Source organism: Anguilla rostrata, chromosome 7 (genome assembly GCF_018555375.3).
Source record: "Anguilla rostrata isolate EN2019 chromosome 7, ASM1855537v3, whole genome shotgun sequence".
Lineage (NCBI taxonomy): Eukaryota > Metazoa > Chordata > Actinopteri > Anguilliformes > Anguillidae > Anguilla > Anguilla rostrata.
In genome coordinates, this window is record NC_057939.1 from 51642086 (window position 1) to 51657571 (window position 15486).

A 15486-nucleotide genomic window follows, 5' to 3' on the forward strand; every position below is an offset into this window, starting at 1 on the left:
GTTATCTTTTTTATTTATATCCCCATCTGCGTCACTACACTCTTCATTTTTGCTATGTCCGTTGCTATTTGCGCTTCATAATATTTGATTATGGTTACGAGAATCAATAGTAAGCCAGGTATGTTTCTGTGCTAACAATCTCAATATTTCCTAAGGGAAAATGGTGTTCTTAATACTGTATTCACGGTTTGTCTTTATTATACTTTGTTCCATATAAAACAAATAATGAAAATATTTTAAACTATTGTCACCATCTTTAAAACATAAAATAAATCAAATGACGAAAAACTCTTCCAGTTCCATTTTTGAGTTTGATACATGAAAGGAAGCTTTGCACCATCAGTTGAGCGCCATTAATATTTTGTGACTTTGTTACTACTAAATTTGATTCAAATGCCATAACAAACCTAATATAACAAATATAATATTGTACAATATATAAAATATAATGTTGTATATAATGTAATATTATAATAGTTTTGCCCATGAACTGCAAACTTGTCTTTTAGGATATACAAGGCATTTTAATAATGTTGATGACATGCAGTTCAGACATAGTATCACATTATAAAGTAAAATTGATCTTTTTAAGGCTTAAATCCATAGTGAGGAGTTACACTCAGTTAAGAATGAAACTTCATGAATACCATGGTTAACTTTAAAAAAAAAATCTGAAACCGTATACAGTAATTCACTTAGCCATTTAACATATGTCACATTCTGTTCCGTGTTGAGTCATAACAAGATAGCGTACAATAGTACAATGTCAATTTGTCATTTCATGTGGTTTAGAGCAGAAAAACCCTTGTTTTAGCAAAAGCAGACTGGCTTGCTCAGTCATATTTATTTCTGTGTGGAAGAAATTAATAAGTCCTTCATGAAGGAGTTGGTCATTGCAGTCAGTGACTGCTCTTAATGTTACAAGACTGCAAGATTGTAGCAGAAGTTGCTATTTTTCCTGTGGTTCTGAAAATTGTGAAGTTATTTAAATGTAATGGATGCTTTGGTTTGTACACCCTCCATTCTCATAATTTAATTAACAACATACCACATAACCCTAGTGATCAAAGAGAAGCAAAGGTTCCAAAAAGCCATTATAGAGTAAAGGGTAAAATGAGTTACAATCACAGTTTTACAATTAAGCTTGTGCTTAAATCAGTTTTTAGAGCTGGGGCTGCTCTTTCCTAGTTGTTCTACCAGTTTCTCCATTACCAACACTAGAGTTCAGTGATGTATTCACTGGAGCATGATGTGCAGGTGTTTTGTGTAAAGAAAGCATTTGCAGGAATGTGTCTGAGAGCATTTTATCAGGTTGCAAATGCATTTCAGTTAAGTAGAAGCCATTGGCCAGAATTCAACCAACATTTAACTTCAAGGTGTGGTCTTCAAACTGTAATGTACATTTTAATTAGAAGTCATTGGAATCTTGTTTTTGTGTGGAGGAGTGAGGTCTTGGATACCCTTTTTTTTAAAAAGAATTTAAACATGGGGCTTGAATTTCTAATTTATTTATTTATTTCTTTATTTATCCATTTATTTATTTCTTTATTTATTTATTGTTAAAATTGATTGATTTACTATGATTATTGTGTTAAATGTGTTTTTCTTATGTTTTATTGTAGTACATTCTGCAAAATTGAATTTTTATTTTGCAAGCCAGAATGAAGTAAAACCAGTCAATCAAAATCAATCAAACCCTGACCCAGAAAAAAACAATAATAAAAGAAATGAACATTCAGCTCCATATGTCTAATGACCACAGATTCCAGTACAAAATAATATGACAATTAAGGGGTATAGCTTAACCAACATATTGACAACATCATCTGTAAGAAGTTCAAAATATAAGTTAAACCATCTAAACTGGATCACATTTAACAAAACCTTATAATAAATATGAGCAATGGAACAAACATCTGTGTAAAAAAGCTATATGTTCCATCTGCATATTTTGAGTTAGTCCCAAAGAGATGACGTAAAAGGAGAGAGTTAGAGGTCAAACAGAGGTCAAATAGAAGAGACAGAACTGGTATAAAGCCTTCCTCTGTGTTGGCATAAATAACTAGTTTCGATAATTCTAAAAGATCTGCATCATCATGGTGGTGTTGAAATTTAGCAAATGACCTGTGTTGACTGAACAAGGACACACTCACACACACAACACACCCAACACACACACACACACACACACACACACACACACACACACAATACATACATACAATTCAATTATAATAAGAATGATAATACTTTATTTATATACCACTTTTCAAAATAGCATAACAAACTGCTTTACAACAAACAACAAAAAGAACGTAATACTGTAATAAAATGGAGCAGACGTAAAACACAATAATATAAATTGAACCCAGGGTGTCATTAAAAGCCAGTCTATAAAAATAAGTCTATTAAAGGTAATACGCTGATTTTACAGTAATACAGTAAAACCCAGAAAAACACACGTACACATATAAAAATGAGCAGGAGGGCTTATTGACGTAATCCCAGCCATTGCAGATGATAAACTGAAACTTACAAAATGGAAAGAAGTGGGTGAGAAAGTGGGCACGTGCAGTGGAGACACTGGAAACAAACAGAAAATGTGAAAGTTCCCGCATCAGCATTAGAAAATGTGACGGGGGGAAAGAAAAAAAAAAAAGAAGTATCATCACACACAGAACACTTCAACAGGACTATGCAGAACTGCCGGAAACAGAAGAACAGAGACAGAACTGAACTGAAACTTCTACTTAACTGAAAAAAACAACAAAAAAAAAGCAACTCTTATGGAATATTTCAGGCAATTAACAAGATGATAGATTCATTGAATGTACTCCCTTCCCCTATCTACAGGTGAGTAAAGCACTCATGTCCCAATTACAAATCCATTTTTATTATTTGTCATAAATTTGTTGTATGCAATGTTTGTCACAATTTTATGCCTAATATTATGCAACTTATGAGAAAAGATGGAACAGACGGTAATTTTCAGTGATTTTCAGTGTGATTGTACGTTAAAAGTGAAGTCTCATGTAACATTTTTTTTTTGTCATTGATATAAATACACAAATAAATGTATGAAACAGTGAAACAATTATTAAACAGAAGTATGCATAGTATTGTACATTTACATTAAAATACACTGAAACATTTATTTTATTTACAAAAGCTAAATATGGGGACACACCCATATGTAATGATTCATTTATGTTTAGACAGTGCTACTCAACTCAACAACTTGTTTGCTTATATCATGTTCAAATATATGAGCCTTTGTTCATCAATGCAATAGTGCTTGCTCACATCAGGGTAAAATAATAATAATGATAATAAACTTGAAATGACATAATACATGTGGAAACTTTAGCAATTTAGTTTATTAAAAACAAAAGTAATTAATTCACCTGATCAACAAACACAGAATACATCCTGTGCATGGTATTTGGCTACATAAATTTTTTTTATGTTCAAGGGTAGGCTACTATATGTTGTTTACACAGGAACTAATTATCTAATAGACTCTTTGATTCTTAATTGAGGAAGATTGAAGAAGAGATGTGGAACTAATAGCACTGCGGTTTATTTTTGTTAAGTTACATTTTTCTTTATTGACATTTGCATTGAGGGCCTTGATAATCTTAATTTAGAGAGGTCAGAAGAGGGGTTACTTCATTTTAGCAGCAAGGTATGTGTCACATTTAAATGAAGTCAATCAGGACGTAAAGGACGTAAAGGACGTAAAGAAAGGCAGATAGCATCAATGCAAGGAGGAAGTGCAATGATAAAAAGGAATACACAGATTTGGAGAAAAACATTTAATACAAATTAATAAGACTATAAATATTGCTACATGTCCCTGAGCAATGAAAATGTGGTCTGTAAATTGTTCCCTACTTGACAGGTTATGTGTACATTTTAAGATTAAACAAATGTAAATCAAATTAATTCAATCAGTTAGAACATGTACCAAAGATGTTCTATTTAGTCACTGATAAACATTTCTAAACAAATTAATATTATCTCTGTTTCAGATAATTGTATCCCATCCAGATTATACATTTCAAGAAAAAAAGAATGTGGATTCCCAGACTGTTCTTAATCATGTTCTTCACATATCATGTTATTTCATCGGCAACTGAACCTCTCACAAAAAGCGTCACTGATACTGTGACTGAGGTTTCTATGACAACAGGCACAAAAACCCCAAATACAACTCTAACTGGTGCCCCCACTACAACTAAGATTGAGGTCACTATGACAACAGGGACAGAAGCCCCTCATACAACGATAAATGAAGAGCCCATTAAAGCTTCAACTGAGATTACTTTGACAACAGAAACGGAAGCCCCGATAACAGGAACTGATCTTCAAACTACAGCCATGACTGGTGCCCCCACTGCAACTGTGACTGGAGTTATTGTGACAACAGAGATGCAAGCCCAAAGAACAACAATGATCGATGCCCCTGCTACAGCTGAAACGGAGATGACTCTGACAACAGGATCTAAATCCCCAACTACAACCATGACTGGTACGCTCACTACAACTGTGACTGAGGTTACTATGACAACAGGAACTGAAGCCCCAACCACACCAGATGCTGTAATTACAACTGTAACTGACTTTACCACAGAAGCAGTAACCCTAACTACAACAGTCACTGGTGCCCGAACTACAGCAGTGACTGAAGTTGCTTTCACAACAGAAACTGAAGCCCCAACTACTATCCTGACTAGCACCAGCACTACAACCTTGGCAGAGTTTACTCTGACCACAGACAATAATAGCCCAGCTACATCCATGACTGGTGCCCCCACTACAGCGGCAACTGATGTTACTTTGACCACAGAAAGAGTAGGTCCAACTCCAACCCTCATTGATGCTGCCCCCACTACAACGGTGACTGAGGTTACTATGACAACAGGAACTGAAGCTGCAACCACAGCCTTGACAGATGCTATAGCTACAACTGTAACTGACTCTACCTTGACCACAGAAACAATGACCCCAACTACAACTGTGACTGAAATTGCTTTCACAACAGAAACTGAAGCCCCAACTACAATCCTGACTGGCACCAGCACTACAACCTTGACTGAGGTTACGATGACCACAGGCACAGAAGCCCCAATTACAACTCTAAATGGTGCCCCCACTACAAGTAAGACTGAGGTTACGATGACAACAGGAACTGAAGCCCAATACACAACTATGACTAATGCCCCTGTTACAACTGTTACTGAGGTTACTTTGACCACAGAAAAAGTATCTCCAACTCCAACCCTCACTGATGCCTCCACGACAACTGTCACTGAAATTGCTTCCACAGCAGAAACTGAAGCCCCAACAACATTCATGACTGTTGCCCCCACTACTATGGTGACTGAGGTTACTATGACAACAGGAATTGAAGCACCGACCAAAACCATGACAGAGACCCCTGCTGCAACTGTAACTGAAAATACCTTGACCACAGAAACAGGAACCAAAACTACAACTGTCACTGGTGCCCCCACCACAGCTGTGACTGAAGATGCTTTCACAACAGAAACTGAAGCCCCAACTATAATCCTGACTGACACCAGCACTACAACCTTGACTGAGGTTACGATGACCACAGGCACAGAAGCCCCAATTACAACTCTAAGTGAGGTTACTATGACAACAGGAACTGAAGCCCCAACAACAACCATGACCGAGACCCCTGTTACAACTTTAACTGAGGTTACTTTGGGCTCAGAAAGAGTATCTCCAACTTCAACTCTCACTGATGCCTCCACTACAGCTCTCACTGATGCCCCCACTACAACTGCAACTGAGATTATTTTAACAACAGCAAATGAAGCCCCAACTACAACCATGACTAGTTCCCCCACTACAATGGTGACTGAGGTTACTATGACAACAGGAACTGAAGCTGCAACCACAGCCTTGACAGATGCTATAGCTACAACTGTAACTGACTCTACCTTGACCACAGAAACAATGACCCCAACTACAACTGTGACTGAGATTGCTTTCACAACAGAAACTGAAGCCCCAACTACAATCCTGACTGGCACCAGCACTACAACCTTGACTGAGGTTACGATGACCACAGGCACAGAAGCCCCAATTACAACTCTAAATGGTGCCCCCACTACAAGTAAGAGTGAGGTTACTATGACAACAGGGACTGAAGCTCCAACCACAGCCATGACAGATGCTGTAGCTACAACTGTAACTGAAGTTACCGTGACCACAGAAACAGTAACCCAAATTACAACTGTCAGTGGTGCCCCCACTACAGCTATGAAGGAAGTTTCTTTCACAACAGAAACTGAAGCCCCAACTACAACCATGACTGATGCCCCCATTGCAACTGCTACTGAGGTTACTATGACAACAGGGACTGAAGCCCAATCCACAACTATGACCAATGACCCTGGTACAACTGATACTGAGGTTATTTTGACCACAGAAAAAGTATCTCCAACTCCAACCCTCACTGATGCCTCCACGACAACTGCTACTGAAATTGCTTCCACAACAGAAACTGAAGCCCCAACAACATTCATGACTGTTGCCCCCACTACAATGGTGACTGAGGTTACTATGACAACAGGAATTGAAGCACCAACCAAAACCATGACAGAGACCCCTGCTGCAACTGTAACTGAAAATACCTTGACCACAGAAACAGGAACCCAAACTACAACTGTCACTGGTGCCCCCACCACAGCTGTGGCTGAAGATGCTTTCACAACAGAAACTGAAGCCCCAACTATAATCCTGACTGACACCAGCACTACAACCTTGACTGAGGTTACGATGACCACAGGCACAGAAGCCCCAATTACAACTCTAAATGGTGCTCCCACAACAACTAAGAGTGAGGTTACTATGACAACAGGGACTGAAGCTCCAACCACAGCCATGACAGATGCTGTAGCTACAACTGTAACTGAAGTTACCGTGACCAGAGAAACAGTAACCCAAATTACAACTGTCAGTGGTGCCCCCACTACAGCTATGAAGGAAGTTTCTTTCACAACAGAAACTGAAGCCCCAACTACAACCATGACTGATGCCCCCATTGCAACTGCTACTGAGGTTACTATGACAACAGGGACTGAAGCCCAATCCACAACTATGACCAATGACCCTGGTACAACTGATACTGAGGTTATTTTGACCACAGAAAAAGTATCTCCAACTCCAACCCTCACTGATGCCTCCACGACAACTGCTACTGAAATTGCTTCCACAACAGAAACTGAAGCCCCAACAACATTCATGACTGTTGCCCCCACTACAATGGTGACTGAGGTTACTATGACAACAGGAATTGAAGCACCAACCAAAACCATGACAGAGACCCCTGCTGCAACTGTAACTGAAAATACCTTGACCACAGAAACAGGAACCCAAACTACAACTGTCACTGGTGCCCCCACCACAGCTGTGGCTGAAGATGCTTTCACAACAGAAACTGAAGCCCCAACTATAATCCTGACTGACACCAGCACTACAACCTTGACTGAGGTTACGATGACCACAGGCACAGAAGCCCCAATTACAACTCTAAATGGTGCTCCCACAACAACTAAGAGTGAGGTTACTATGACAACAGGAACTGAAGCCCCAACAACAACCATGACCGAGACCCCTGTTACAACTTTAACTGAGGTTACTTTGGGCACAGAAAGAGTATCTCCAACTTCAACTCTCACTGATGCCTCCACTACAGCTCTCACTGATGCCCCCACTACAACTGCAACTGAGATTATTTTAACAACAGCAAATGAAGCCCCAACTACAACCATGACTAGTTCCCCCACTACAATGGTGACTGAGGTTACTATGACAACAGGGACTGAAGCTCCAACCACAGCCATGACAGATGCTGTAGCTACAACTGTAACTGAAGTTACCGTGACCACAGAAACAGTAACCCAAATTACAACTGTCAGTGGTGCCCCCACTACAGCTATGAAGGAAGTTTCTTTCACAACAGAAACTGAAGCCCCAACTACAACCATGACTGATGCCCCCATTGCAACTGCTACTGAGGTTACTATGACAACAGGGACTGACGCCCAATCCACAACTATGACCAATGACCCTGGTACAACTGATACTGAGGTTATTTTGACCACAGAAAAAGTATCTCCAACTCCAACCCTCACTGATGCCTCCACGACAACTGCTACTGAAATTGCTTCCACAACAGAAACTGAAGCCCAACAACATTCATGACTGTTGCCCCCACTACAATGGTGACTGAGGTTACTATGACAACAGGAATTGAAGCACCAACCAAAACCATGACAGAGACCCCTGCTGCAACTGTAACTGAAAATACCTTGACCACAGAAACAGGAACCCAAACTACAACTGTCACTGGTGCCCCCACCACAGCTGTGGCTGAAGATGCTTTCACAGCAGAAACTGAAGCCCCAACTATAATCGTGACTGACACCAGCACTACAACCTTGACTGAGGTTACTATGACAACAGGCACTGAAGCCCCAACTACAATCCTGACTGAAGCCCCAACTACAATAGTGACTGAGATTACTATGACAGCAGGGACAGAAGCCAGAACTACAACTATGACTGAAGCCCCAACAACAATGATAAATGGAGAACCCATTAAAGCTGCAACTGAGATTACTATGACAACAGAAACCGAAGCTGCAACTACAATCCTGACTGGCACCAGTACTACAACCTTGACTGAGGTTACGATGACAACAGGCACAGAAGCCCCACCTACAACCATGACTGGTGCCCCCACTACAGCTGTGACTGAAGTTGCTTTCAGAACAGAAACTGAAGCCCCAACTACAATCCTGACTGGCACTAGCACTACAGCATTGACTGAGGTTACTGTGTTCACAGGCACAGAAGCCCCAATTACAACTCTAAATGGTGCCCCCACTACAACTAAGACTGAGGTTACTATGACAACAGGCACTGAAGGCCCAAATACAACAATAAATGGAGAACCCATTGAAGTTGAAACTGAGATTATTTCGACAACAGAAACTGAAGCCCCATCTACAACCATGACTAGTTCCACCACGGCAACTGCTACTGATGTTACTATGACAACAGGAACTGAAACTCCAACCACAGCCATGACAGATGCTGTAGCTACAACTGTAACTGATTTTACCTTAACTACAACTGTAAAAAAGATTGATATGACACCAACAACGGAAAATCTATCTACAACAGCCACAGGTCCATCAATGCCTACTGCAAATGGAGTTCTCTCTAATGTCACTAATTCCCCCACAACAACGCTCACAAATATTTTTGAGTCAACTGCAACTGAAGGCCTCAAAATAACCACAACCGATGCCCCCACTACAGCTGTAACGGAAGATCTCATTACAACAGTCGCAGATATTTCCACGTCAAGGACCACTCAAGGTCTCACTACAACTACAAGTGATGGTCGCTTTTCAGGTTTTACAGAAGTTACTGTGACACCAGAAACTGACGATCCGGTCACAACAGCCACAGATATATTCACGCCAACTGTAACTAAAGGTCTTACTACTGAAACACCTGCTACATTCATAACCGGTGCTCCGGTGTCAGTTGGAATCCCATTACATCAGCCACAGAAACTGCTGTAACATCTGTAACTGGTATTTCCACTACACTCGTGCTTGCTCTCCCACTACAAAGACTGTTACAGAACTCTCTACAACTACCAAAACTGCTGTTGATACTCTAACTGACATAGCAGCGCCTGAAACTACCAGAATCAGTGCCATCACTGCTCCCACAACTTCCACCACCATCCAGGAGCTGGGGATCACTTCCACTCTGCCACAGATAGAAAAAACAACCGTTACAACAAGTAGGAGTCCATTTTCCACATCCACAACGGCATCAACCACAACAAGACCCCCGCCACCAGAGCCAGCCTTGTCACTGGAGTTCCACATAGTGGAGGACTTTAATGAGGATCTGAAGAATCCCTCTTCAGAGAACTTCAAGGCCTTGGCGAAGGAAGTAACGACACAGGTAACTGCCATTTTTGGGTTTTTGGGTGAGAGATATGAGCAGCTGTTCAAATATTTTAATGCAATATTCTCTGTCCTTCTTATATGGCTTTTAATAATATAATTTCTTTTCTCAGTCAGTCGTTGTCTTTATACATTAATTACCCCCTTTTTATTAATCAATGAAAATGAACATGTTTTATATTTGTATAAAATATATATTTTTTTGTAGTTGGATAAGATTTATTCCCAGAAATATGGGAAGGGATTCAATCGCACCAAAGTCAACGGCTTCAGGTAGGCACAAACATATATCGAAAGTTTAAAATTATGTCACCAGTTTAACCACATGAAAGAATCATGTATGTGCAACACCTATTATGTTATGAAAATAACTGAGCCCTTTGAAACATTTTTGATTGAAACATTTGCCATATGATAGACTGCACGGTACTTTTAAAACATTTTTTAAGACAAGGTTGCTCTCGCTTTTAGGAAAGGATCAATTGTGGTGGACACTTCCCTAGTGTTCAACAATTTCAGTGTCGTACCAAACACCAGCGATGTGACCCAAACCCTCAAAGAAGCCACGTTCTCCAACACCTCTGGTTTCAGTCTCCAAGTAAACATCTCCACCATTACAACCACAAGTAAGAGAATTACACTTTAATGCAACAGTAAAACGCCATTCTATCTGACGGTGTGTTTACTGACATTTCATGTTCTTGTGCTATTTAGACTGAATTGGACTTACTCTTCACTTATTTGTAACTTGTTCATATTATCACTACATTTACGAACGCGACGAGATTGCTGCTGGTGTGTTATTTATCGGAACCTTCGCTCTGAATAGATATTCAAAAAACAGAAAATACACAGTAGTAATCTATCTCTAGTGTATTTTTGAGTCTAAAGCAGTATTAATTTAACACACAAGCTAACCTCTGACCCTCCTTTTGTTTTACAGTCCCGACACAAACTTCACCGACTACAACAAGCACTCCCACGACAAAATCTGACAAAAACACATTTACTCCACCTTTACCTCAAAGTCTTCACACAGTGAACACAACCTCTGTGTCATTAGAAGTAATATCAACACCGCAAACAGACACACAGACAGCGAACCCTGACCCGACATCTCTTAAAACAACTATTGCTACAACTTCCCTAATTAGCAGTAACACACCACATGTAATAACCACTACACATAATGTTGCAAACACACAGCCTGGCAGCCTGACGGTGGTGACTGAGGTTACTATGACAACAGAAAGTGAAGCCCCAACTACAACCATGACTGGTACCCCCACTATAACTGTGACTGAGGTTACTATGGCAACAGGAACTAAATCCCCACCTACAACTATGACTGGAGCCCCCACTACAACTGTGATTGAAGTTGCTTTCACAACAGACACTGAAGCCCCTACCACAACCATAACAGATGTTGTAGCTACAACTGTAAATGAGGTTACTTCGACCACAGAAACAATAATCCCAACTACAAATATTGCTGGTGCTCCCACTACAACTGTGACTGAAGTTACCTTGACCCCAGAAACAGTAACCCCAACTACAAATGTCACTGGTGCCCCCACTACAGCTGTGACTGAAGTTGCTTTCACAACAGACACTGAAGCCCCTACCACAACCATAACAGATGCTGTAGCTACAACTGTAAATGAGGTTACTTTGACCACAGAAACAATAATCCCAACTACAAATATTGCTGGTGCTCCCACTACAACCATGACTGAGGTTGCCATGATAACAGGCACTGAAGGCCCAAATACAACAATAAATGGAGAACCCATTGAAGTTGCAACTGAGATTATTTCGACAACAGAAACCGAAGCCCCATCTACAACCATGACTAGTTCCACCACGGCAACTGCTACTGATGTTACTATGACAACAGGAACTGAAACTCCAACCACAGCCATGACAGATGCTGTAGCTACAACTGTAACTGAATTTACCTTAACTACAACTGTAAAAAAGATTGATATGACACCAACAACGGAAAATCTATCTACAACAGCCACAGGTCCATCAATGCCTACTGCAAATGGAGTTCTCTCTAATGTCACTAATTCCCCCACAACAACGCTCACAAATATTTTTGAGTCAACTGCAACTGAAGGCCTCAAAATAACCACAACCGATGCCCCCACTACAGCTGTAACGGAAGATCTCATTACAACAGTCGCAGATATTTCCACGTCAAGGACCACTCAAGGTCTCACTACAACTACAAGTGATGGTCGCTTTTCAGGTTTTACAGAAGTTACTGTGACACCAGAAACTGACGATCCGGTCACAACAGCCACAGATATATTCACGCCAACTGTAACTAAAGGTCTTACTACTGAAACACCTGCTACATTCATAACCGGTGCTCCGGTGTCAGTTGGAATCCCCATTACATCAGCCACAGAAACTGCTGTAACATCTGTAACTGGTATTTCCACTACACTCGTGCTTGCTCTCCCCACTACAAAGACTGTTACAGAACTCTCTACAACTACCAAAACTGCTGTTGATACTCTAACTGACATAGCAGCGCCTGAAACTACCAGAATCAGTGCCATCACTGCTCCCACAACTTCCACCACCATCCAGGAGCTGGGGATCACTTCCACTCTGCCACAGATAGAAAAAACAACAGTTACAACAAGTAGGAGTCCATTTTCCACATCCACAACGGCATCAACCACAACAAGACCCCCGCCACCAGAGCCAGCCTTGTCACTGGAGTTCCACATAGTGGAGGACTTTAATGAGGATCTGAAGAATCCCTCTTCAGAGAACTTCAAGGCCTTGGCGAAGGAAGTAACGACACAGGTAACTGCCATTTTTGGGTTTTTGGGTGAGAGATATGAGCAGCTGTTCAAATATTTTAATGCAATATTCTCTGTCCTTCTTATATGGCTTTTAATAATATAATTTCTTTTCTCAGTCAGTCGTTGTCTTTATACATTAATTACCCCCTTTTTCTTAATCAATGAAAATGAACATGTTTTATATTTGTATAAAATATATATTTTTTTGTAGTTGGATAAGATTTATTCCCAGAAATATGGGAAGGGATTCAATCGCACCAAAGTCAACGGCTTCAGGTAGGCACAAACATATATTGAAAGTTTTAAATTATGTCACCAGTTTAACCACATGAAAGAATCATGTATGTGCAACACCTATTATGTTATGAAAATAACTGAGCCCTTTGAAACATTTTTGATTGAAACATTTGCCATATGATATACTGCACGGTACTTTTAAAACATTTTTTAAGACAAGGTTGCTCTCGCTTTTAGGAAAGGATCAATTGTGGTGGACACTTCCCTAGTGTTCAACAATTTCAGTGTCGTACCAAACACCAGCGATGTGACCCAAACCCTCAAAGAAGCCACGTTCTCCAACACCTCTGGTTTCAGTCTCCAAGTAAACATCTCCACCATTACAACCACAAGTAAGAGAATTACACTTTAATGCAACAGTAAAACGCCATTCTATCTGACGGTATGTTTACTGACATTTCATGTTCTTGTGCTATTTAGACTGAATTGGACTTACTCTTCACTTATTTGTACCTTGTTCATATTATCACTACATTTACGAACGCGACGAGATTGCTGCTGGTGTGTTATTTATCGGAACCTTCGCTCTGAATAGATATTCAAAAAACAGTAAATACACAGTAGTAATCTATCTCTAGTGTATTTTGGAGTCTAAAGCAGTATTAATTTAACACACAAGCTAACCTCTGACCCTCCTTTTGTTTTACAGTCCCGACACAAACTTCACCGACTACAACAAGCACTCCCACGACAAAATCTGACAAAAACACATTTACTCCACCTTTACCTCAAAGTCTTCACACAGTGAACACAACCTCTGTGTCATTAGAAGTAATATCAACACCGCAAACAGACACACAGACAGCGAACCCTGACCCGACATCTCTTAAAACAACTATTGCTACAACTTCCCTAATTAGCAGTAACACACCACATGTAACAACCACTACACATAATGTTGCAAACACACAGCCTGGCAGCCTGACGGTGGTGACTGAGGTTACTATGACAACAGAAAGTGAAGCCCCAACTACAACCATGACTGGTACCCCCACTATAACTGTGACTGAGGTTACTATGGCAACAGGAACTAAATCCCCACCTACAACTATGACTGGAGCCCCCACTACAACTGTGATTGAAGTTGCTTTCACAACAGACACTGAAGCCCCTACCACAACCATAACAGATGTTGTAGCTACAACTGTAAATGAGGTTACTTCGACCACAGAAACAATAATCCCAACTACAAATATTGCTGGTGCTCCCACTACAACTGTGACTGAAGTTACCTTGACCCCAGAAACAGTAACCCCAACTACAAATGTCACTGGTGCCCCCACTACAGCTGTGACTGAAGTTGCTTTCACAACAGACACTGAAGCCCCTACCACAACCATAACAGATGCTGTAGCTACAACTGTAAATGAGGTTACTTTGACCACAGAAACAATAATCCCAACTACAAATATTGCTGGTGCTCCCACTACAACCATGACTGAGGTTGCCATGATAACAGGCACTGAAGGCCCAAATACAACAATAAATGGAGAACCCATTGAAGTTGCAACTGAGATTATTTCGACAACAGAAACCGAAGCCCCATCTACAACCATGACTAGTTCCACCACGGCAACAGCTACTGATGTTACTATGACAACAGGAACTGAAACTCCAACCACAGCCATGACAGATGCTGTAGCTACAACTGTAACTGAATTTACCTTAACTACAACTGTAAAAAAGATTGATATGACACCAACAACGGAAAATCTATCTACAACAGCCACAGGTCCATCAATGCCTACTGCAAATGGAGTTCTCTCTAATGTCACTAATTCCCCCACAACAACGCTCACAAATATTTTTGAGTCAACTGCAACTGAAGGCCTCAAAATAACCACAACCGATGCCCCCACTACAGCTGTAACGGAAGATCTCATTACAACAGTCGCAGATATTTCCACGTCAAGGACCACTCAAGGTCTCACTACAACTACAAGTGATGGTCGCTTTTCAGGTTTTACAGAAGTTACTGTGACACCAGAAACTGACGATCCGGTCACAACAGCCACAGATATATTCACGCCAACTGTAACTAAAGGTCTTACTACTGAAACACCTGCTACATTCATAACCGGTGCTCCGGTGTCAGTTGGAATCCCCATTACATCAGCCACAGAAACTGCTGTAACATCTGTAACTGGTATTTCCACTACACTCGTGCTTGCTCTCCCCACTACAAAGACTGTTACAGAACTCTCTACAACTACCAAAACTGCTGTTGATACTCTAACTGACATAGCAGCGCCTGAAACTACCAGAATCAGTGCCATCACTGCTCCCACAACTTCCACCACCATCCAGGAGCTGGGGATCACTTCCACTCTGCCTCAGATCGA

General features: G+C 40.6%; 1 protein-coding gene and 1 long non-coding RNA gene across 2 annotated transcripts; both read left to right on the top strand.

Annotated features, from left to right (window-relative positions):
• The first annotated feature begins 2549 nt into the window (after positions 1 to 2549).
• Positions 2550 to 7489, top strand: LOC135258652 (mucin-2-like). Its single transcript, XM_064342095.1, has 3 exons — positions 2550 to 2853; positions 4032 to 6969; positions 7397 to 7489. Exons 2-3 carry the CDS (start codon positions 4075 to 4077, stop codon positions 7487 to 7489), a joined length of 2988 nt encoding a protein of 995 aa, XP_064198165.1. The 5' UTR covers positions 2550 to 2853; positions 4032 to 4074.
• Positions 7490 to 9839: 2350 nt separating this feature from the next.
• LOC135259981 (uncharacterized) lies at positions 9840 to 15471 on the top strand. Its single transcript, XR_010331443.1, has 7 exons — positions 9840 to 10023; positions 10234 to 10298; positions 10497 to 10651; positions 10969 to 12848; positions 13059 to 13123; positions 13322 to 13476; positions 13794 to 15471. It is a non-coding gene; the product is annotated as an uncharacterized LOC135259981 (long non-coding RNA).
• The last annotated feature ends 15 nt before the right edge of the window (positions 15472 to 15486 follow it).

Bases quoted from the DNA above. Each gene is read 5' to 3' on its own strand.
- LOC135258652 (XM_064342095.1), top strand. From the start codon at position 4,075: ATGTGGATTCCCAGACTGTTCTTAATCATGTTCTTCACATATCATGTT. The intron at 6,970-7,396 runs GTAACCCAAATT...CCTTGACCACAG, and splicing joins TTACCGTGACCAGAGAAACA to AAACAGGAACCCAAACTACA.